General features: G+C 47.9%; 1 protein-coding gene across 1 annotated transcript in view; it reads right to left on the minus strand.

Annotated features, from left to right (window-relative positions):
• The window catches only part of PRMT3 (protein arginine methyltransferase 3), a 259,529-nt gene that overhangs the window by 160,421 nt on the left and 76,200 nt on the right, over positions 1-22,908 (minus strand). Inside the window, exon 10 of the mRNA XM_082270530.1 lies at positions 13,811-14,685. Coding sequence (XP_082126656.1) covers positions 13,811-14,685 — 875 coding nt within the window. The remainder of the gene's footprint in view (positions 1-13,810; positions 14,686-22,908) is intronic.

Genomic DNA, 22,908 nt, shown 5'->3' on the forward strand with positions numbered 1-22,908 from the left:
GCACAATTGTCAGTTAAAATAACGCAGTCCTGAGTCGCAAAATATGGCCTGGTCATTAAGGGGGACAATCTTACGGTCCAGAAGTGGTTAATTAAAGTGGACCTGTCAGTCACTTTGCAAGTCTGTTGGAATGAGTTTCCAATGTGGAAACTTCACACTGGATCTCATGCAACTTGGATTCTGTGCCTCTCCACTCCTCCTCCAGACTCTGGGACCTTGATTTCCAAATGAAATGCAAAATATTTCCACAGTCAGTGATGATCTGGGGAGCCGTGTCATCTGCTGGTGTTGGTCCACTGTGTTTTATCAACTCCAAAGTCAGTGCAGCCCTCTAGCAGGAAATTCTAGAGCTCTTCATGCTTCCCTCTGCTGACCGGCTTTATGGAGAAGCTGATTTCATTTTCCAGCAGGACTTGGCACCGCCCACTCTGCGAAACCTACCAATACCTGGTTTAACCACTTAGGACCGGAAGGTTTTACCCCCTTTTCCAGCTGTGGAAAAAAAAAAAAATTAAAAGTCAGCAGCTACAAATACTGTAAATACTGAAATTTGAAATGCCTTAAGCATTTCAGGTGGGAAGGAGGCAGAGGACACAGCGTCAGAGTAGACCAACCTTAACGTTGGGGAGAATATATTTTGGAAGACCTTGTAGTAGTCATTCGTCTGTGATTTGCCAGATGGCAGAGATTTTATCGCTTTAAGATCTCAGGCTCAGTGTTGGGTGCATTGAGAGACGTTGGCTGTTCCTGTGAGAGCGATGGAAGGTTGAGGCCTGTCAAATCTTGAATGGCATCATTAGTGGGTTGTGAAGTGTGTGAGGGTCGTCTCTAGGATTGCATAGTGAAGAGTTGTATTCAGCAAAGGAATTTGCTATGTCCTTTGGGTTGAACAGCTTTTTGTTATTTAAAGGATTGATTAGGTTGGGGATTTTTGTTTGGATTCTGCGTTCCTTGAGCCTCTAAACAAGAATTTTGCCGGCTGGATTTCCAGATGAGTAATGAGACGATTGGAGGGAGTTGATATGTCTATCGTACTGTTCATCGAGCAAAGTTTTAGAGAGTTTACCTGCCGCATTTGTATCTGCATCTTTTTTATTCAGGGTTTCCATAACCTTAATTTCATCAAGGAGATCATCTATTTTCTGTGCCATCCTTCCTTTTTACCCGTGATCACAGTTGTAGAATAATTCCTCTAACAAAAGCCTTGTGGGCGCACCACAAAGTAGCGGCCTTAGACACAGATAGAACATTTAAGGAGAAAAATTAATTTAAATGGTTAGTGATGGTGGCAACATGGGAGGGCATTTGAAGCAACCGGGAATTGGCGCACCACACACATGCAGGGCCCCAAAGTGTGCTCCTCCATCAGAGTTATAGTTACAGGCGCGTGTTCTGACCACGTGATTTAGGTATGATGGAGGAGGACACTGCTTGCAAAAGCATTTTGTCTACTTGTAGTAAGTCAATGCGTGAGTACGAGTTATGTCTGGATGAGTGAAAGGTGTAGTCTGAATGTTGACACCTCCAGATATCATTAACATCCTCCGCATGAAGGAACGGTTGTAGCATTGGCAAGGGGCGTTTTAGATTGGGAGGTGAGCGGATGATTTAGGCCATGGACGTTGAAGGATACAATTTTAAGAACCATAAGTAACAGGTGAATGTTGACACCTCCAGACATCATAAACATCCTCACCGTCATATAATGGTTGTAGCATTGGCAAGGGGCGTTTAGATTGGGAGGTGGCCGGATGATTTAGGCCATGAACGTTGAAGGACACAATTTTAAGAACCATAAGTCAGGGCTCGACAAACCCCGGGCGCCAGATCACATTTGCGACTAGAATTAGCGACCTGGCGTCCGGGGTGCCCTTAAGGAGGTGTCCTATCCCTTTTGCGCCCCCACCTCCTCCCCGAGTGCACGGACTTCCGCGCCGTCCAAAAATTGAGGCCCCGGCTTTTCGGTCTTCTTCTGTGAGAGAGAGAGGCTTCCAATGGGGAACTGGCGCCCTCTTGTGGTGGCCGGGAGTAATGACTTTCCACTGCCTGTTCTCAATGCATTCCCATCTCCTTCCCAAGAGGAGATGAGAGGGAAGTTTTTGCAGGCTTCATCTCCCTATCCAGTTACCTTTGCTTAAAGGTAAGTGGACAGGGAGTGTGGTTATTATTATTAATTTATTTTTTAAATTTAAAAACAAAATAAATAATAATTTTCTTTTTTTTTTTTTTTAATTATTAATAAAAAATTTATTTTTCTTTTTTTTTTTTTTCAATTATTATAAAAAAAAAAAAAAAGGGGGGCGTGGCTAGGTCATGGCGGCGTGAGGACGCATTCTTCTGGTGCTCCCGCTTCCCGACCTCTCTGACCGGCATTAAAAGACACTTACAGGCTGAAATGAGCACCTACAAAAAGAGGAAGACAAAAACTGCTTCCCGGGCGTCTACCTCAGCTCCCATCCGCAGCTTTTTTCAGGACTCTCCGACCCCGGTGTCGCGTTCTCAAGCTGTGGGCCTAGGCGGCGGTCCTGCCCAGGCCGCCCTTTCCCCATCTCTGGCAACTGCTTCTCCCCCGCCCTCTCTTTCTGCCAGGATGTCCCAGGGCCCTTTACCGCCTTCGCTGTCCTCCCTAGCGGCAGGTCCCGAGGAAGAACGAGACATCTGGGCACTGCTCCGGTCCCTCCCCACCAAGCAGGACATGGAGGCCATGGTCGCTCAGGTCGCGGAGCAGCACCGCCGCGACTTTCAGGTGATGACTGCGGAGGTCTCCCTGGTTAAGGGGAGAGTGACGGCTGGGGAATCGGCTATTGGGGACCTGCAGGCACGAGTTGCCCAACTGGAGCAAGTACAGGCTTCTCACACCGACGCTCTGGCTGAACAGCAGCTCCGGCTGGAAGATGTGGAGAACCGGAGCCGCCGAAACAACTTGCGGCTCCGAGGAATACCAGAGGCTACGGGTCAGGAAGATCTCGTGGCGACGGTCCAAGCCATACTGTCCCGGATCTTGCCGCAAGACCCCCCTGCGGACTTTACGTTTGACCGGATCCATAGAGCTCTGGGCCCCAGATCCCAAGACGCTGCCAGACCGCGGGATGTAATCTGCCGCTTGCACAGATATTCAGTTAAGGAGCAAGTCCTGCGGGCGGCGTGGTCGAGGGGCCCGGTGGACTTCGATGGGGCCCAGATTTCCATCTTCCCGGATGTATCCCGTGGTACACTGACCCGCAGGGCGATGTTGAAGCCCCTCCTGGAACGGCTTCAGATCCCAGGAGGCCACCTACCGCTGGGGTTTCCCCCTTCAGCTTACCATCCGCAGAAATGGCGCCTCGTTTACCCTCCGTAAACATGCAGATCTCCCAGCTCTATTTCGGTTCATGGACATTGCACCGCTGACCTTACCGGACTGGATGGCGAGACTCCCGGAGAGAGACGGTCGTCCACCTGGCGGCGGCCCCTCGAGGCCTCGCTCCTCTGGGCCAAGAAATCAGCTTAGAGCCTCGGGGTCGAGTTCCACTGGCCCCATGGTGACCTCCCCGGAGGCTTGAGGGCGCCATAAACTACAACCGTGAGTCTGACTATGGCCCCGTTCTGTTCTATCCATTTCTCCCCCCTCCCTCTCGGCTAGCCGTTGGGATGTCTCCCCTCCCTGCCTTGCTGCCCGCTTGTCCCTGTGCTTGCATGTCCCTGCGGATCGATTGACTCGCCCTGTGACATCTGGAACCGCTGATTTTTTTTTTTTTTTTTAGGCCCTCCTTGCCTGGCGGGAGACAGGGCTGCTGTGCCTCTGGAGCCCCCCCCCCCCCCCCTGTGCCCGGGACTCTGCCGCGTGATCAGCTGGAGTATTTGACTTATCTGGGGTCCCCCTGCGTCCCGGCGGGTACACGTCCTCTTCTCTATGGATGCGTGGGTGATGTCCGCGGGACGCGGGGTTCCTTCGGGGGTGGGGGCTCCCTATGGGTCTCTGTGGGTCTGGGTATGTTGATGTCCACTGTTGATGAAGGCTGCTGAACTTGCTTGGACCTGCTGGGTCGCATGGGCTTCTTTCTCTATAAATTGCTGTTTACGCTCTGCTATATGTCAGGGTCGATGAGTCAGTAACTGAGGGCTGTGACCCTCGCACCTGGGTGGCTGGTTGGGAGGGAGAGAGACCTCCCGTACCTGTCAAGCTCCATTTAACTATCCCCCCCCTCTTTCTTTTCCCCCCTTTTTCCTTCCCCCTCCCCTTCCTTCCCTCCCCCTCCTCCTCCTTCCTTCCCCCCCTCCCCCTCCCCCTCCTCCTCCTCCTTCCTTCCCCCCCCCCTCCTCCTCCTCCTTCCTTCCCCCCCTCCTCCTCCTTCCTTCCCCCCCTCCTCCTCCTTCCTTCCCCCCCTCCTCCTCCTTCCTTCCCCCCCCTCCTCCTCCTTCCTTCCCCCCCTCCTTCCTTCCCCCTCCCTCCTTTCCCCTCTCCCTCCTTTCCCCTCCCCCTCCATCCTTCCCCCCCCCTCCATCCTTTTTCCCCCTCCATCCTCCTCCCTCCCCCCCTTTTTTTTTTTTTTTTTTTTCTCCTTCCCTCCCCCCCCCCCCCCTCTCCTTCCTTCCGTCCCTCCTCCCTTTCCCCCTTCTTCCCCTCCTTTCTCTCCCCCTTCTCCCCCCTCCTTCCCTTCCCCCCCTCCTTCCTTTCCCACCTCTCCCTTCTCTCCCCCTCCCCCCCCCAATGGTTGATCTTCAGCAGATTTCCCGCGTCAGCGGATGAGTTTGGGTTTTCTCACTGTTCATTACAGGCTGCTGGAACGGGGGGGAGGGGGCGCCATCCCCCCCCCCCCCCCGGGGGCTGAATGTTTTTTTTGCTACTAATGTTGCCGCTGCTGTACTATATTATGTTCGTGTCCATGCCTCCAAACCATTCTCTCATCTCCCCTCCTTTACCCCCCCCCCTCTCTGCTCTGTCCCCCCTCCTACTCTCCTTCCCACATTCCCCCTTACCCCCCCCTTTTCCTACATCAGTCCTCTGGCGCTTCTTTTCCCCCCCTCATGTCTCCCCCCCCTTCTTTTGCTCCTCACCCCCCTTTTCCCTGTCTTGTTCCTGGGCCTCTTTGCTTTCCTCCCATGGTATATGCCTCTCTTTGACCACGGTTGGGGGGGCGGTTTCGTCCTCGCTAGATTATTTGCTGCTGCTCAACAAAAAGAAGTTTTTTGCACTATGCCTGTTAAGTGTTACATGTTACATTGTTTGAAAATGTTTTATTTTCTCTTTCTTTACATTGCCGGTTTTGAGGGGTTCCGGGAGCGGTCACCTCCCTCTCTCTGTAGTGACCCTCCTTGTTCCCCACGTAGGGTGTTCCTTGCGGTCCCGCCTACCCTACCCGCGTTTGGGTGCTGTGGGTTGAACCTCTTGGTTCAGTGAGACTCGGTCTCTCCAGTGCGTTTAGCACTGTAGTTATAGCCCTCGGTGCACCTGCTGTGCACCCTCTCTTTTTCTTCTTCTCTCTGCACCTTCCTCCTATCCCCCCCTCTTTCTTACCTCTCTCCCCTACCCCCCCCCCCCCCTTTTTTTTTTTTTTTTTTTTTTTCTTCTCCCTGGGACTCTCCTCTCTGTTTGTGTATTCGTGACCCTTGTGGGGAGATGGCCGTCCCCCGAGTCGATCCCGTCCGCTTGGTCACGCTGAATGTCAAGGGACTCAACACCCCCGAAAAACGCTCCATCGTATTGACTGAACTCTCTCGCCTTCGAGCCCACGTCGGCTTCCTGCAGGAAACCCATTTCAAATCTACAAAAATTCCTAAGTTGGGCAATAGACGATTCCCCACGGTCTACCATGGTTGCTTCTCTGAATCTAAATCCAGAGGCGTCAGTATCTTGATTGGTAGCCGGACTCCGTGGTCGTTTTTAGATTCATGGAGCGATGACACGGGTCGAGCTCTATTTGTCAAGGGCCGTCTAGGCTCCGTGCTCGTCACTTTGGCGAACTTATACTTGCCTAACTCTGACCAGGTGTCGTTCCTTGAACTGATGTCCTCTAAATTACATGACTTTATGGAGGGGCAGGTCCTGTTGGGCGGCGACTTTAATCTAGCCTTAGATCCAGAACTGGATGCCTCCCGAGGTGCCTCCCACATCTCCTATGCAGCGTTGCGGCGCATTAAGAAGACCTTCCATGCTTTTCGGCTGGTGGATGTGTGGCGGGCCCTACATCCAACAGATAGAGATTACACTTTCTATTCTCCTCCGCATGACTCCTACTCGCGCATCGACTATTTCATGTTACCTCAGGCCCTGCTGAGCAGGACGGTGTCGGCCTCTTTGGGCAACATCACGGTATCGGACCACGCTCCGGTGGTCCTTGAGCTGGACTTGAGGACCCCAGAGCAACACCAATGGCAATGGCGGCTCAATGACAGTCTCTTGCAAGACCCGTCCACCCTGTCTGAATTACGCTTAGAACTGGGTCGGTTCTTTGCCTCTAATGCCCTCCCGGATAGTCCCCCCTTGATGGTGTGGGAGGCCCACAAAAGCTACATGCGGGGAATTCTGATTAACATCGGCTCGCGCCGCAAAAGAGAAAGGATCCGCCAAATGCAGGATCTTCTTTCGCGTATCGGTAAGCTGGAAGCTGCTCATAAGAGATCTCTGGCTCAGGCCGCCCTGCAGGAGCTAACGGTCCTCCGTGAGCAACTGCGATCTCTGACCCTCTTTACAGCAAAGGCCTCCCTCACTAAATGCAAACGTATCTTCTACGAGCATGGGGACAAATGTGGTAAGATCTTGGCACATGCGCTTCGTCAGCAGAGAGCGCAGGCGTTTATCCCTGCGGTACTTTCCCCCTCCCAACAAAAGGTCCAGGCTACGGAGCGTATAGCGGAGGTGTTTCGCCACTACTATGCCTCCCTGTACAACCTTTCCGCGGACTCTTCGGCCTCCACTCAGGATGCTCTTCGGACACGCATTCAGGAGTATATTCGAGCATCGGGCCTTCCGAGTCTCCCATCGGATGCCTTGGAGCAGCTGGATGAACCGCTTCGGCCGACCGAGCTTTCTTGTGCGTTGGCAGGGACTCAGAGGGGCAAAGCCCCGGGACCTGATGGCTATTCGCTTTCCTACTATAAGTGCTTTGAAGATGTCCTCTCCCCTCACTTCTTGGCGGCTTATAATGCGGCGGGTTTGGGTGCAGACTTTCCGCTGGACTCTCTTCGGGCACATATCACGGTGATAGCGAAGGAAGGCAAGGACCCTCTTCTGTGCCAGAACTATCGTCCTATCTCGCTCCTCAATATTGATCTGAAGCTTTTTACAAAAATATTGGCATCACGTCTGGCCCCCTATCTCCCGCAGTTAGTACACGACGATCAGGTGGGTTTTATACCCTCTCGGGAGGCTCGCGATAACACCACAAAGGCGATCGATCTCCTTCACCTGGCTTGTTCGCGGGGGACCCCTATGCTGCTTCTTTCGACGGACGCCGAAAAGGCGTTCGATCGAGTGAATTGGCACTTCCTCCTGGAAACCATGGAGCATGTAGGCTTAGGACAGCGCATGATGGCTTGGATCCGGGCGATTTATTCGCGACCGTCTGCTTGTGTAAAGGTTAATGGTCTCCTCTCTGACCCGTTGGAGATCAGGAACGGAACGAGACAGGGTTGCCCTCTCTCTCCCCTGATTTTTGTGCTGACTCTCGAGCCCTTTCTGCGTTCCGTCAGGGCCAGTCCCGATGTCACGGGCCTACCACTTTCAACGTCGCTCGCCCCTAAGGTGGCGGCCTATGCGGATGATCTCCTCTTCTTCCTTACTAAGCCGCTGATCTCCTTACCGAATCTTATGCGGGAGTTTCACATATTTGAAGCCTTGTCCTCGTACAAAATTAACTTTCAAAAATCGGAGGCCCTCCCGGTAGCGATGCCACCCGCTTTGTCTCAGCTTCTCAAAAGCGATTTTCCATTCAAGTGGAGCTCCTCCCATATCACATACTTGGGCATCTCCCTCCCCAACTGCCCCAAACGCATCTTTGACTGCAATTTTCCTCCTCTTCTTGCACGCATCCGGAGGGACCTGGACGGCTGGCAGAAGGGCATGTTTTCCTGGTTCGGGCGTTGTAATATTATTAAAATGACTGTCATGCCCCGTTTGCTTTATGTGCTCCAGGCCCTTCCGATAGTTATTCCGTTGACCTTCCTCCGTACGGTGAACGGCGCATTTCGTAAATTCCTGTGGACCCGAGGCCCTCCCCGATTGGCATTGAAACTTCTTCGCATGCCCAAGCTCAGCGGCGGAATGGCCTTCCCGGATGCCACCATGTACTCTGCTGCATGCCACCTGGCCAGGATTCTGGATTGGCATCTACATGGCCCATTGAAACAATGGGTGCGGATCGAACAGCTTGGCGGGGGCTCTCCCCCGGAATGTCTACTGTGGGGGTCATCTCCCCTGCCGGGGGAGGTCTTGGATCACCCGACTGTTGGGGCCACGTTGCAGCTGGGCCGCAGGCTCTGTAAAGAGGGCCTTCTCACGTCTTTACCTTCACCTCTGCTCCCGATTGTGGGAAACCCAGACTTTTCCCCTGGCCTACAGGATCCGGCCTTCTGTGTGTTGAGGGCCAACGGTGTCTACCAAGCCAGACATTTTCTCAGCGGGGACTGTTGGATGTCTCGCCAGACCCTATTGTCGAGCACCATGTTTGCCACCCTGTCGTTCTGGCAGAGGGTGCAACTTGCCCATTTTCTCCAATCGCTACCGCCGGCGACCTCTTTTTCCAGACGCCTCACGCCGTTTGAGGAGTTGTGCGCATCGGATGCTCCGGTGCGCCATGCTATTTCCCTGCTTTATCGTATCGTGACGTCACCCGGACAGCCTTCCAGACCCCCATACATGTCTCTATGGGAACGTGATTTGGGTGTTTCCCTTTCGGATTATCACGTCGAACGTATCCTCTTCTTCACCTACAAAACCTCCACATGCTCTAAATACCAGGAGATGGGTTATAAGCTCTTGACCAGGTGGTACTATACCCCGGTTAAACTTCGAAGGATGTTCCCCTCCTGTTCTGATCTTTGCTGGCGATGTGGCGTGGAGGTGGGATCCCTCCTCCACATTTTTTGGTCTTGCAAAAAATTACAGTATTTTTGGTCGGAGGTCCTCCGTATTATCCAAAAATTCACAGATCACACCCTTACCCTGGAACCAGCCCTCTTCCTCCTTCACCATCACAGCTTCCCAAGGGCGTCTTATCGGAAGTCAATTTTGCCGATACTGCTAACAGCAGCCAAGAGCTGTATTCCTCTCCTATGGAAGCAATCCCGTCCTCCTACTGTGGCGATGTGGTTGCGCAAAGTAGCGTTTATTAATGAGATGGAGGACTTGCTGGCGGCCGAGCGGGGCACTAGAGATGGGTTCCTCAAGCGTTGGTTTTATTGGCATGAGTTCAGCTCGACCACAGAATACCGAGACCTTGTCGCATAGCTGATTTGCTCGCACTCGATGGCCTTCTCCCCTACTTACTCACCCCCTTGTCCCTTTTTATGTGTGTTATGTCGTCCCTCCCCCCCTCCTCCCTGTGTCGTCCCCTTCCGATGTGGTGCTTCCTGATCTTTGCTCTTTCCTTCTTCTACCTGTTTTTCTTATTTGAAAATTTCCCCAGTTCCTATAAGGTATACGTGACACTACTACCTTCTTGTGGTTCCTCGGATTGGCGACCCCGTGAGGTACCCTCCACGCTCCGGTATGCCGGCCATGTGACAGAAGCCGGTAGGGGTGTGGTTCTCTCTGGGACCGGCCATCCTGAAACGTACACTGCTGCGATATATATTATCATTTTTCGCATACGGCTATGTTTATCTGATTTACGCCTCATGTAATGCTGTTTTCTTGATGCTCGGCTGTATTTCAATTACCTGCCTTTGTTGACTTGTATACCTTTATCCTTTCTATACCTTCAATAAACATTGAATTTACAAAAAAAAAAAAAAAAATAATATATATATATATATATATATATATAATATATATATATATATAGAGTACGGAAAGTACTCAGACCCCCTTAAATTTTTCACTCTTTGTTATATTGCAGCCATTTGCTAAACTCATTTAAGTTCATTCTTCTTCCTCATGAATGTACACATAGCACCCCATACTGACAGAAAAACACAGAATTGTTGACATTGTTGCAGATTTATTAAAAAAGAAAAACTGAAATATCACATGGTCCTAAGTATTCAGACCCTTTGCTCAGTATTTAGTAGAAGCCCCCTTTTGATCTAATACAGCCAGGAGTCTTTTTGGGAAAGATGCAACAAGTCTTTCACACCTGGATTTGGGGATCCTCTGCCATTCCTCCTTGCAGATCCTCTCCAGTTCTGTCAGGTTGGATGGTAAACGTTGGTGGACAGCCATTTTTAGGTCTCTCCAGAGATGCTCAATTGGGTTTAAGTCAGGGCTCTGGCTGGGCCATTCAAGAACAGTCACGGAGTTGTTGTGAAGCCACTCCTTCGTTATTTTAGCTGTGTGCTTAGGGTCATTGTCTTGTTGGAAGGTAAACCTTCGGCCCAGTCTGAGGTCCAGAGCACTCTGGAGAAGGTTTTTGTCCAGGATATCCCTGTACTTGGCCGCATTCATCTTTCCCTCGATTGTAACCAGTCGTCCTGTCCCTGCAGCTGAAAAACACCCCCACAGCATGATGCTGCCACCACCATGCTTCACTGTTGGGACTGTATTGGACAGGTGATGAGCAGTGCCTGGTTTTCTCCACACATACCGCTTAGAATTAAGGCCAAAAAGTTCTATTTTGGTCTCCTCAGACCAGAGAATCTTATTTCTCACCATCTTGGAGTCCTTCAGGTGTTTTTTAGCAAACTCCATGCGGGCTTTCATGTGTCTTACACTGAGGAGAGGCTTCCGTCGGGCCACTCTGCCATAAAGCCCTGACTGGTGGAGGGCTGCAGTGATGGTTGACTTTCTACAACTTTCTCCCATCTCCTGACTGCATCTCTGGAGCTCAGCCTCAGTGATCTTTGGGTTCTTCTTTACCTCTCTCACCAAGGCTCTTCTTCCCCGATAGCTCAGTTTGGCCGGACGGCCAGCTCTAGGAAGGGTTCTGGTCATCCCAAATGTCTTCCATTTGAGGATTATGGAGGCCACTGTGCTCTTAGGAACCTTAAGTGCAGCAGAAATCTTTTTGTAACCTTGGCCAGATCTGTGCCTTGCCACAATTCTGTCTCTGAGCTCTTCAGGCAGTTCCTTTGACCTCATGATTCTCATTTGCTCTGACATGCATTGTGATCTGGAAGGTCTTATATAGACAGGTGTGTGGCTTTCCTAATCAAGTCCAATCAGTATAATCAAACACAGCTGGACTCAAATGAAGGTGTAGAACCATCTCAAGGATGATCAGAAGAAATGGAAAGCACCTGAGTTAAATATATGAGTGTCACAGCAAAGGGTCTGAATACTTAGGACCATGTGATATTTCAGTTTTTCTTTTTTAATAAATCTGCAACAATGTCAACAATTCTGTGTTTTTCTGTCAGTATGGGGTGCTATGTGTACATTCATGAGGAAGAAGAATGAACTTAAATGATTTTAGCTGCAATATAACAAAGAGTGAAAAATTTAAGGGTGTCTGAATACTTTTCGTACCCACTGTGTGTATATATATATATATATATATATATATATATATATATATATATATATATATATATATATATATATATATATATATATATATATATATATATATATATATATATATCTTTTTTTTTTTTTCCTCATCGCCATGCCACAGCCACATCCGAAGGCCCCTTTCACACGGGCTGTCTGATCAGGTCCACCTGTCAGTTTTTCAGGCAGACCTGATTGGACCCTTCAGTTTCCTCTATGGAGCAGCCATCTGATCCTCTCTGCCAAAAACAGACGGATGGTTGTTCTATTTTCTATTCATCCCGGCCATGGATCGGATCAGATGGCATCGGATGGAAAGAGACAGTCTGTTTCCATCCAAGTGCGCTATAGACGAGAGTGGGGTTCTAGTCGTATTTGTGTAAATTTAGTATCTGTTTTATTAACAAAGCTTGGTTGTTAGTTTAACAAAAAAAAAAAACTGGCTCCTAACTTTTTTTTGCTGGCTCCTAGATTTCAGGCAAATTTGTCAAGCCCTGCCATAAGTAACAGGTGAATGTTGACACCTCCAGACATCACAAACATCCTCAGCATGAAGTAACGGTTGTAGCATTGGCAAAGGGGGTTTTTAAATTGGTGGTGGTGTCCATCTTTTAGTCTACCGAGAGGTTGTAGTCTCCACACATGACTAACGCACCTTTTCTAATTGCATGAACTTTACGAAACCATTTCTTTAGGGATCGTAGCTGATGGGAGTTGGGTGCGTACAGATTAACAACTCTGTAGGGCTTGTTGTTAAACTCTCCTATTAGGATTATATATCTTCCTTCCGGGTCAGCCTGGACCTCCTGCGGGATGAAGGCAACAGAATCCCTTACAGCGATGAGAACTCCCTTTTGTTTTGTGGATGCAGAGGAATTTTTTTGTGGCAGAAGGGGAGAGTGTTGGAAAAGTGTGTCTCCTGTATGCACAATATATCAGCGTGAAGACTAAGGGCTTCTTTCCGGACTGAGGCCCTTTTAGCCGGGTGATTTAGGCCATGAACGTTGAAGGATACAATTTTAAGAACCATAAGTAACAGGTGAATAGAGATGATGACTGTCCCTTGACGGATCTGTGGCAGTTCTGGAGGAAGCCAATTCCGAAGGTTTGAGAGTTGTATTTTGTATGAGTAGACATGTCTTCGTGGAGGTGTATTCCATCTCAAGTAGGTCAGACCGGTGAAAAATAAGAAAAGGAAAAAATGGTAAAGAAAAAAATAAGAATCAAACATTGTGTAATTGACCAACATGGTAAAAAGGTCTGGTGGCAGAATTCCTGCCAATTACTCAGGAGGGGAAAGTTTTGTGCACTACAGGCTCCATAGTGCTTCAGAATTCAAGTAGGTTGATAATCATTTTATGGGCAAGATGTTTAAATATTATATTTTTTGTTTTTCTTCTTGTGTGATACCACTTGCCAGGTGTCTTGGGTGTCCAGTTTAGCTGAGGAGGGAGAGCTCTCGGAGGCTCGTTCAGGTAGAATCAGGGCTGGCCCTACCATGGGTCCCACTGGGTCCATTGGACCCAGGCAGCAATTTGAGAGGGGTGGCAAATTGACGCCAAAAATGTTTTTTTTCCAACATTTGTGCGCCATCAGTTTGCAGCGCATTACGGGCGGCATTTGCTCATCTCATATTGGCGCCCATAGTGCAAACAGATGAGTATGAGGAGACAGAGTGTCTCCTCCGGGGAACTTCCCTCGCTTGTTCATAGTGTGCCCAATGACGTCAGACATCAGCGCACTCCATCTCACGCAGGGCAGGCTTGATCTTCTAGGGCGGTGGCTGCATCAGACACAGGAGTGACAGGAGGACGGAGGACAGACAGTGGGTATTTGGTGGACTGGTCTGGTGGTGAGTTATGGAAGAAGATAAAAGTATACTGTATATAATTTTAAAATGTTATATTTATTTAAAGTAATGGATGTGGGGGCCTTTTGGTGGGCATGATTTTTTGGAGGGGGCAGCATTTCATTCTCGGACCCAGGCAGCACAATGTCTTGGGCCAGCCCTGGGTAGAATATCCCATGAGTGGAGCAGTATGAGTCCTTCATCCAGGTTCGTAATCGCTGATGAATTGCCATCAATTAATAAGTAATGGTTGGCTTTGTAAGCGGTACACGATATTATGGCTGCGCAATGCTTTCGTCATCGGTAATAAGGATTTGCGTTTTTGCATTGTGTACTTCGATAGGTCTGCAGACAGTTGAATACTAGAGTGCTTTTTCTATAGAAAGCCACCATAAACTGCTCTTTCGTGTTGTGAAAATTGTCTCGCATCAGCCCATCTCCGGGAACGTTGTCCAGGAGGTTGGACGGTTTAGGTAGCCGGTGGATTCGATCAACGACCAGATCTGATTTGGGTACTGAAGTTAGGAAGGTTTTCATGAGGTCGCATGTATATTGCTGTAATTGCGCAGGTTGTATGGCCTCAGGGATCCCTCTATTTTTTACATTGTTCCTGCGTGACCTGTCTTCAAGGTCAGCTACTTTGGCTCTGATCCAGGTTTTTTTATAAGACTGATCATTGTGCGAGTCCACCAGGGAATTAGAAGAGGAGACAAATTTGCCAATTTTCTTTTCAACATGATAAATTCTCCCTCCCAGCTCCCCCACTTTAGCTTTAAAGTTACTTGTGCATTCCATCATGTCTGCATGAAGGGAGCTGTGAAGGGAGACAAGCATGTCCTTTAAAGTGGTGTCTGAGATGGGCTGGATGGTAGTGGGGAAAGCATTTATAGTGTCTGCTACTTCCCTCGTGTCCACCATGGAGTCCTGACATGTGCTCACCTTAGTGTGGTGGATGTCTGTTGCCATGCGGGGTTTGGACTTTGCCGGGCTGCAGGAGAGCGGCATGGAGGCATCAGGTGAGTGTCGGGCTGAGCCACCTTGTGAGCCTGGGCTTGGTGTGGATGAGAGGGAGCCGCCGGAGGAAGCTGGAGACTCACCGCCGGCGCCATCTTGGACTATGCTCTGGGCCTCCGATGGGAAGAAATTTTGTAATTTCTTCTGATAGGACAAATCCTTCCTCTTGCAGGTCATCTCAGGTCGAGGTACGGCACTTCAGAATGGTGTTGGTGTATTTGGAGTTGGCTGGGGACACCCTGAATTACTCGGATTCCTGTCGCTGGAACAGAGCTGTGGATTTAGACGTCAATGCAGCAGCACGGTAGCCCCCCCCCCCCCCCCAATAAGTGTATATTGATTGGTTTGCGCAAAGGTTTTAGCGTCTACAACAGGGATCTCCAAACTACGGCCCTCCAGCTGTTGCAGAACTACACTTCCCATGAGGCATTGTAAAACTCTGACATTCACAGACATGACTAGATATGATGGGAATTGTAGTTCCTAAACAACTGGAGGGCCAAAGTTTGAAGACCCCCTGATCTACAAACTAGGGAAAAGATTTATATCATTTTTATTTATTTTTTACTTGTAATGGCGGCGATCAGCGATTTTTAGCAGGACTTTGACATCACGGCTGACAGATCGGACACCTAACTGACATTTTTGATACTTTTGAGGGGGACCAGTGATATCCATACAGTAATCAGTGCTAAAAATATGCACTGTTACTGTAATAATAACACTGGCAGGGAAGGGGTTAACACCAGGGGCGATCAAAGTGTTAAGTGTGTCCCTAGGAGGTGTTTTCTAACTGTGTGGGGGTTGGACTAAATAGGAGGAACACAGGATCCCTGTGTTCGTCTGTGACAGATCTGTGTCTCCATGGGGAGTGATCGCGGGTGGCCAGCAGATGGACTCGCTGATTGGCTCCCCTTCTGCCCAATGGGCGCGTCTGCGTGCCTCCTGCGGCGCGTGCGCACCCTTACTGTCTTTAACACGAAGTGACGTACAGGTACATCGTTTCGTGTAATGGAGCCGACCTGCTGCAGTAAAACTACGGTGGCTGGTCGGCAATTGATTAATGATCATGAGATCACTGAGCTTGATTGGCCAGCAAACTCGCCTGACCTAAATCTCATAGAGAATCTGTGGGGTATTGTCAAGAGGAAGATGAGAGACACCAGACCCAACAATGCAGGCAAGCTGAAGGCCGCTATCAAAGCAACCTGGGCTTCTATAACACCTCAGCAGTGCCACAGGCTGATCGCCTCCATGCCACGCCGCATTGATGCAGTAATTCATGCAAAAGGAGCCCCGACCAAGTATTGAGTGCATCCTATACTGTACATGGACAGACTTTTCACTAAGACAACATTTCTGTATTAAAAATCCTTTTTATTTTTTTTATTGGTCTTATGTAATATTCTAATTTTCTGAGATACTGAATTTTGGGGTGTCACTAGCTGTAAGCCATAATCATCAAAATTAAAAGAAAGAAATGCTTGAAATCTATCACTCTGTGTGTAACACATCCATATAAAATATAGGAGCTTCACTTTTTGAATTGAATTACTGAAATAAATTAACTTTTTGATGATATTCTAATTATATGAGATGTTCCTGTATTGTAAATATCACTTTTGGGTATAACATTATCAGATGAAGAATTCTCCATTTGGGGATCCTCGGATTCCTTCCATCCGTACAGAAGAAGGAATAATCGGTGACACCGATCCGCCTCCATTATTGGTGAGGAACGGCGGCAGCTCCTGGCTCTTACGGGAGAGGAGCGCAGGTTCCCTATGGGGTCCAAATCTGAGCCAATGATCCACTGAAGGGCAGATGGGGAAATATCTGCCTTCCCTCATCGTACGATTTAAAGCGTAACTCCACTTTTACTGAGAAAAAAAAACCATTCCCCTCTGGGTGATTTCTGTACATTGGAGGGAATGTAACAAACTTTGTTGCAGATTCCTAACTTTTGTTATTCTGAAGTTATTTGTTTGTTCTGAATTTGTTTTTCAATAATATTTGTTTTTCTGTATTTTTATTATATTAATAAAATATTAATATTTTAATATTAATAAATATTTAATATTTAATAAATATTTAATATTTTTTTTTTTAATCCAACAGTCTTTATTGTAATGAAACCTAAAATGAGATACACAGAAATATACAAGCGTACAATATTTAATATTTAACAAATATTAATATTTGTTATAAACAATAACATTTGTTGTTCTGTATTTTTATTATATTAATAAAATATTAATATTTTAATAATAAATATTTAATATAAATATTTAATATTTAACAAATATTAATATTTGTTATTCTGAATCATTATTTGTTCCTCTGTGCTGAGTGAGTCTAATGGGAGTGGTTTTATAATTATCTATCAGCTGTGGCAGCTGCAGAGCACTAATGAGGAAATCTGCTGGGCCTGCATTCCTTTAGACGTGTTCCTATTGGGAGGATCTCACCAAAAGTGACATTTATGTTGCAGGGGATGCCAGAAATCAGACTTGTATCTTAGTGCAGACTTCTGGGAAAATTGGTGAGCCAATCACACAAGCAGGAAATGATGTTTCTGGGGGTGTGGTCAGTATACATTCTGTGTACAGAACAGCTCCAGGCGGCCATATTGCATTTTCAGAAAATTACAGCAGCTGCAGATTGAAAAGGAAAGGTCATTATTAATAACATTCAATTATAATATGATTTGTGTCGCAGTTGTATACGCTGTATTGTTTTTTCTTTACTTCCTGATTTTTTTTTTTCCCCCCACGATAGTGGAGTTACCCTTTAAGAGCCGGGATCTGCAGCCATTCTCATGTGCGGTGCAATTCAAGAGCCTGCGCCGCCTCCAGCCTAAAATGGCTGATAATAAGGAAGACAGGTCAAATAACTGTCACCGGTCTCTGATTTCAGTACATTCGCTCTTTTCATCGATCTCTCATTCCGTTGATTTCTATGTTGGCGTTTTGCGCCTCTTTAACAATCCAATGAACGCTCTCCGGTCCTCGCTGATATCATCTATACAATGTAATTGGATTTTTCTTTTCCTCCATAGGACGTAGTCCGCACAGAGAGCTACAGGAACTTCATATACCGGAATGGGGACGTCTTCAAGGACAAGGTGAGAGAATCGCTGCGCAGCATCTGACATGACATGGGGGGGGAGGGGGTCACATGACGGAGCACCGGTGACACGGGGTAATTTAAAAGAAGCATTTTTATTCCAGAGGATTTCATTTTTCCCCGTGTGGTGGAGCGCAGATAACGCCAAAGCAGGTTTATACTTTTATTTATGGATGGGGGGAGGGGAGCGTCCTGCGGCAGGACGATAAAACGTTCCTGGGAAGATGGCGGCTGGGTCCCGGAGGTAGGTGATGGATACAATGTTACTATTGTCTCTGCTGATGGATCTGCTGAGCAGCGTCCGTTCTCTGTATATTTATTGTAGAATTATCCATGGCGGGAAAAGTTCACCATAATCAGGCGCACATCCGGCCGCCGCAGGAGGGGGATTTCCAGATCCTTGTATTTGGCCTTCCCGACAGAACCATCCAATGAATGAAGGAGGCGGCCCTTTTGGCACTACTCCTCCCACTGACACCAATGATGGGGCACTATTCCTCCCACTGACACCAATGCTGGGGCACTATTCCTCCCACTGACACCAATGATGGGACACTATTCCTCCCACTGACACCAATGATGGGGCACTATTCCTCCCACTGACACCAATGATAGGGCACTATTCCTCCCACTGACACCAATGATGGGGCACTATTCCTCCCACTGACACCAATGATGGGGCACTATTCCTCCCACTGACACCAATGATAGGGCACTATTCCTCCCACTGACACCAATGATGGGACACTATTCCTCCCACTGACACCAATGATAGGGCACTATTCCTCCCACTGACACCAATGATAGGGCACTATTCCTCCCACTGACACCAATGATAGGGCACTATTCCTCCCACTGACACCAATGCTGGGGCACTATTCCTCCCACTGACACCAATGATGGGACACTATTCCTCCCACTGACACCAATGATGGGGCACTACTCCTCCCACTGACACCAATGATGGGGCACTACTCCTCCCACTGACACCAATGATGGGGCACTATTCCTCCCACTGACACCAATGATAGGGCACTATTCCTCCCACTGACACCAATGATGGGGCACTATTCCTCCCACTGACACCAATGATGGGGCACTATTCCTCCCACTGACACCAATGATAGGGCACTATTCCTCCCACTGACACCAATGATGGGACACTATTCCTCCCACTGACACCAATGATAGGGCACTATTCCTCCCACTGACACCAATGATGGGACACTATTCCTCCCACTGACACCAATGATAGGGCACTATTCCTCCCACTGACACCAATGATAGGGCACTATTCCCCCACTGACACCAATTGATGGGGCACTATTCATCCCACTGACACCAATTGATGGGGCACTATTCCTCCCACTGACACCAATGATGGGACACTATTCCTCTCACTGACACCAATGATAGGGCACTATTCCCCCACTGACACCAATTGATGGGGCACTATTCATCCCACTGACACCAATTGATGGGGCACTATTCCTCCCACTGACACCAATGATGGGACACTATTCCTTCCACTGACACCAACGATGGGGCACTATTCCTTCCACTGACACCAATGATGGGGCACTATTCCTCCCACTGACACCAATGATGGGGCACTATTCCTCCCACTGACACCAATGATAGGGCACTATTCCTTCCACTGACAACAATGATGGGGCACTATTCCTCCCACTGACATCAATGATGGGGCACTATTCCTCCCACTGACACCAATGATGGGGCACTATTCCTCCCACTGACACCAATGATGGGGCACTATTCCTCCCACTGACACCAATGATGGGGCACTATTCCTCCCACTGACACCAATGATGGGGCACTATTCCTTCCACTGACACCAATGATGTGGCACTATTCCTCCCACTGACACCAATGATGGGTCACTATTTCTCCCACTGACACCAATGATGGGGCACTATTTCTCCCACTGACACCAATGATGGGGCACTATTCCTCCCACTGACACCAATGATGGGGCACTACTCCTCCCACTGACAATATTTTATTCTATCTTTTCATGTGACAACACTGAAGAAATGACACTTTGCTGCAATGTAAAGTAGTGAGTGTACAGCTTGTATAACAGTATAAATTTGCTGTCCCCTCAAAATAACTCAACACACAGCCATTAATGTCTAAACCGCTGGCAACAAAAGTGAGTACACCCCTAAGTGAAAATGTCCAAATTGGACCCAGTTAGCCATTTTCCCTCCCTGGTGTCATGTGACTCGTTAGTGTTACAAGGTTTCAGGTGTGAATGGGGAGCAGGTGTGTTAAATTTGGTGTTATCGCTCTCACTCTCTCATACTGGTCACTGGAAGCTCAACATGGCACCTCATGACAAAGAACTCTCTGAGGATCTGAAAAAAAGAATTGTTGCTCTACATAAAGATGGCCTAGGCCAGGGGTGTCAAACCCAATGTCATTGCGGGCCGCATCACTAATATGGTCGCCCTCAGAGGGCCAATTCTATCTGTAGCCCACCACTATCAGAAGTCAAGAGCCCCCCCCCCCCCCTTACATCACAGTGCATCCCCTTTACCATGTGCTGCTGCTGGGAAGAAGCTGGAGGCAGAGCTGGGAAGCAGCAACTGCAGGGTCTGGAGGAAGGCTGGAATCAGCTGTCGGAGTCCGCTGAATGCTGAGACCAGTGGAGGCGGAGAGGAGGGGATGCTGCTGCTGCATAGAGAGGTGCAGGATCTGTAGGAGGAGTTGTGACCTCCTCTCTGCTGCCAACTGCTGGGTTGGGGGGGGTGGTCCTCTATGCAGCTGCAGGGGGAAGCACAGGATCTGGCAGAGGAGTTCTGTCCTCTCTGCTGAGACAAGGTGGAGGCACAGATGAGGGAGATGCAGCAGCTGCAGGAGAGGTGCAAGGGCCACATGAAATGGCCTGGAGGGCCGGATTCGGCCCGAGGGCCTTTTGTTTGACACCTGTGGTATAGGCTAGAAGAAGACTTTTGTTAGATACTGTACCACAAATATCCAAACCGTAAACTTCAACACCACTGTCAGTGCCACCCATCAATGCCCCATCATCAGTGCTGCCTATCAGTGTCACCTACCAGTGCCTATCATTGCCCATCAGTGCCACCTATTAGTGCCCATCAGTGCCACCCATCAGTGCCACCTTATTAGCGCCCATCAGTGCCACCTTATCAGTTCTGCCTTATCAGTGCCCATCAATGCATCCTATCAGTGCCACCTATAAGTGCCCATCAGTGCCGTCTATCATTGCCCATCAGTTCCACCGATTAGTGCCACCTTATTAGTGCCCATCAGTGCCACCTTATCAGTTCCGCCTCTGCAGTGCCCATCCATGCATCCTATTAGTGCCCATCAGTGCCATTTATCATTGCCCATCTGTGCCACCTATTAGTGCCACCCATCAGTGCCACCTTTTCAGTTCCGCCTTATCAGTGCCCATCAATGCATCCTATCAGTGCCACCTATTAGTGCCCATCAGTGCCATCTATCATTGCCCATCAATGCCACCTATTAGTGCCACCCATCAGTGCCACCTTATTAGTGCCCATCAGTGCCACCTTATCAGTTCCGCCTTATCAGTGCCCATCAATGCAGCCTATCAGCGCCTATCAGCGCCTATCAGCCAACATCAATGAAGGAGAAAAATTACCTGTTTGCAAAATTTTATAACAAACTATAATAATATATATTTTCTCATTTTGTTGTTTGTTAAGCAAAAAATAACCCCCCCCCCCCCCTGTAGTGATTAAATACCACCAAAAGAAAGCTATATTTGTTTGAAAAAAAAAAATTAGAAAAATTTCATTGGGTACAGTGTTGCATGTCCGCGCAATTGTCATTCAAAGTGCGACAGCGCTGAAAGCTGAAAATTGGCCTGGGTAGGAGGGGGGTTTAAGTGCCCGGTAGGCAAGTGGTTAATAAAAACGCCCATTAAAAAGTTATGAACACGGCAGACCGCTGTTCTGTCAGTAATGAACACAGGGATCCTCTTATTTAGGAACACAGGTCTCTGTTCATGCAGCAAGCCCCCCCCCCACAGTTAGAAAACACCCCCTAGGGACACATATAACCCTTCGATCGCCCCTGGTGTTAACCCCTTCCCTGCCAGTGTCATTAGTACAGCAACAGGGCATATTTTTAGCACTGATTACTGTAGTAATGTCACTGGTCCCCCCAAAAGTGTCAAAAATGTCAGTTAGGGGTCCGATCTGTCTGCCGCAATGTCGCAGTCCCGCAAAAAATCGCTGATCACTGCCATTACTAGTAAAAAAAAAATGACATAAATCTTTCTCCTTAGTTTGTAGACGGGATAACTTTTGCGCAAACCAATCAAAATACACTTATTGGGATTTTTTTGTAGCAGAATACAAATTGGCCTAAAATGATAAAAAAAAAAATAGATTTATATATTTTTTTTTATTGAGAATGTTATATAGCAGAAAGTAAAAAATGTTTATTTATTTATTTATTTTTTTGTCGCGCTTTTTTTTTTTTTTTATAGCACAAAAAACATAAACTGCAGAGGTGATCAAATACCACCAAAAGAAAGCTCTATTTGTGGGAAAAAAAGACATCAATTTTATTTGGGTACAGCGTCGCACGACCGCGCAATTGTCCGTTAAAGTCACACAGTGCCGAATCGCAAAAAATGGCCTGGTCATTAAGGGGACAAATCCTTCCGGTCCAGAAATGGTTAAAAAAAAGTCACTCCGTACCAATAGTGATTTCCTGCATATAATCGCTTTTTTGCTGATTCATGGCTAATCGTGACTGCATCCAGAAGTGGTAAAACCATTGCCAAAAAAAAAAAAAATGCTTTTATCTTTTTTTCACCCCCCCCCCATCCCCAATCTCAGTGCTGCTGATCTCCTCTGGCCTCTTTCAGATACTTCCTGTCTACATATACTTGCTCCAGGATTGGCTGCACTTTATTGCCCTGGACCAGCCTTATGGTGACCAATGGTGAACAATGCTTTACTTATTGTCAGCACAGCTGCTTGTAGGCTCCAGCAGGGGGTGCTAGTGACAGGGTGACAACGCTGGAGCGCACAGATCAGGGCCAGGGACAGAGTGTTGTCAGTCTATAACAGGAAGTGCCTAAAGAAAGACCTTCATGGCGGGACCACCAGGAGTTATTGTAACAAAGGCTGCAGATTTAAGAATAATATAAATGACCACTGACATATTAAAATGTTTTAAAGTATTAAAATAATATTAAATATTAATATTAAATACCATTATTTAATAATATTAAATATTAATATTAAATATTAATATTAAATATCAATAT

This window comes from Pelophylax lessonae (genome assembly GCF_965119305.1).
Source record: "Pelophylax lessonae genome assembly, chromosome: 10".
Classification (NCBI taxonomy): Eukaryota; Metazoa; Chordata; class Amphibia; order Anura; family Ranidae; genus Pelophylax; species Pelophylax lessonae.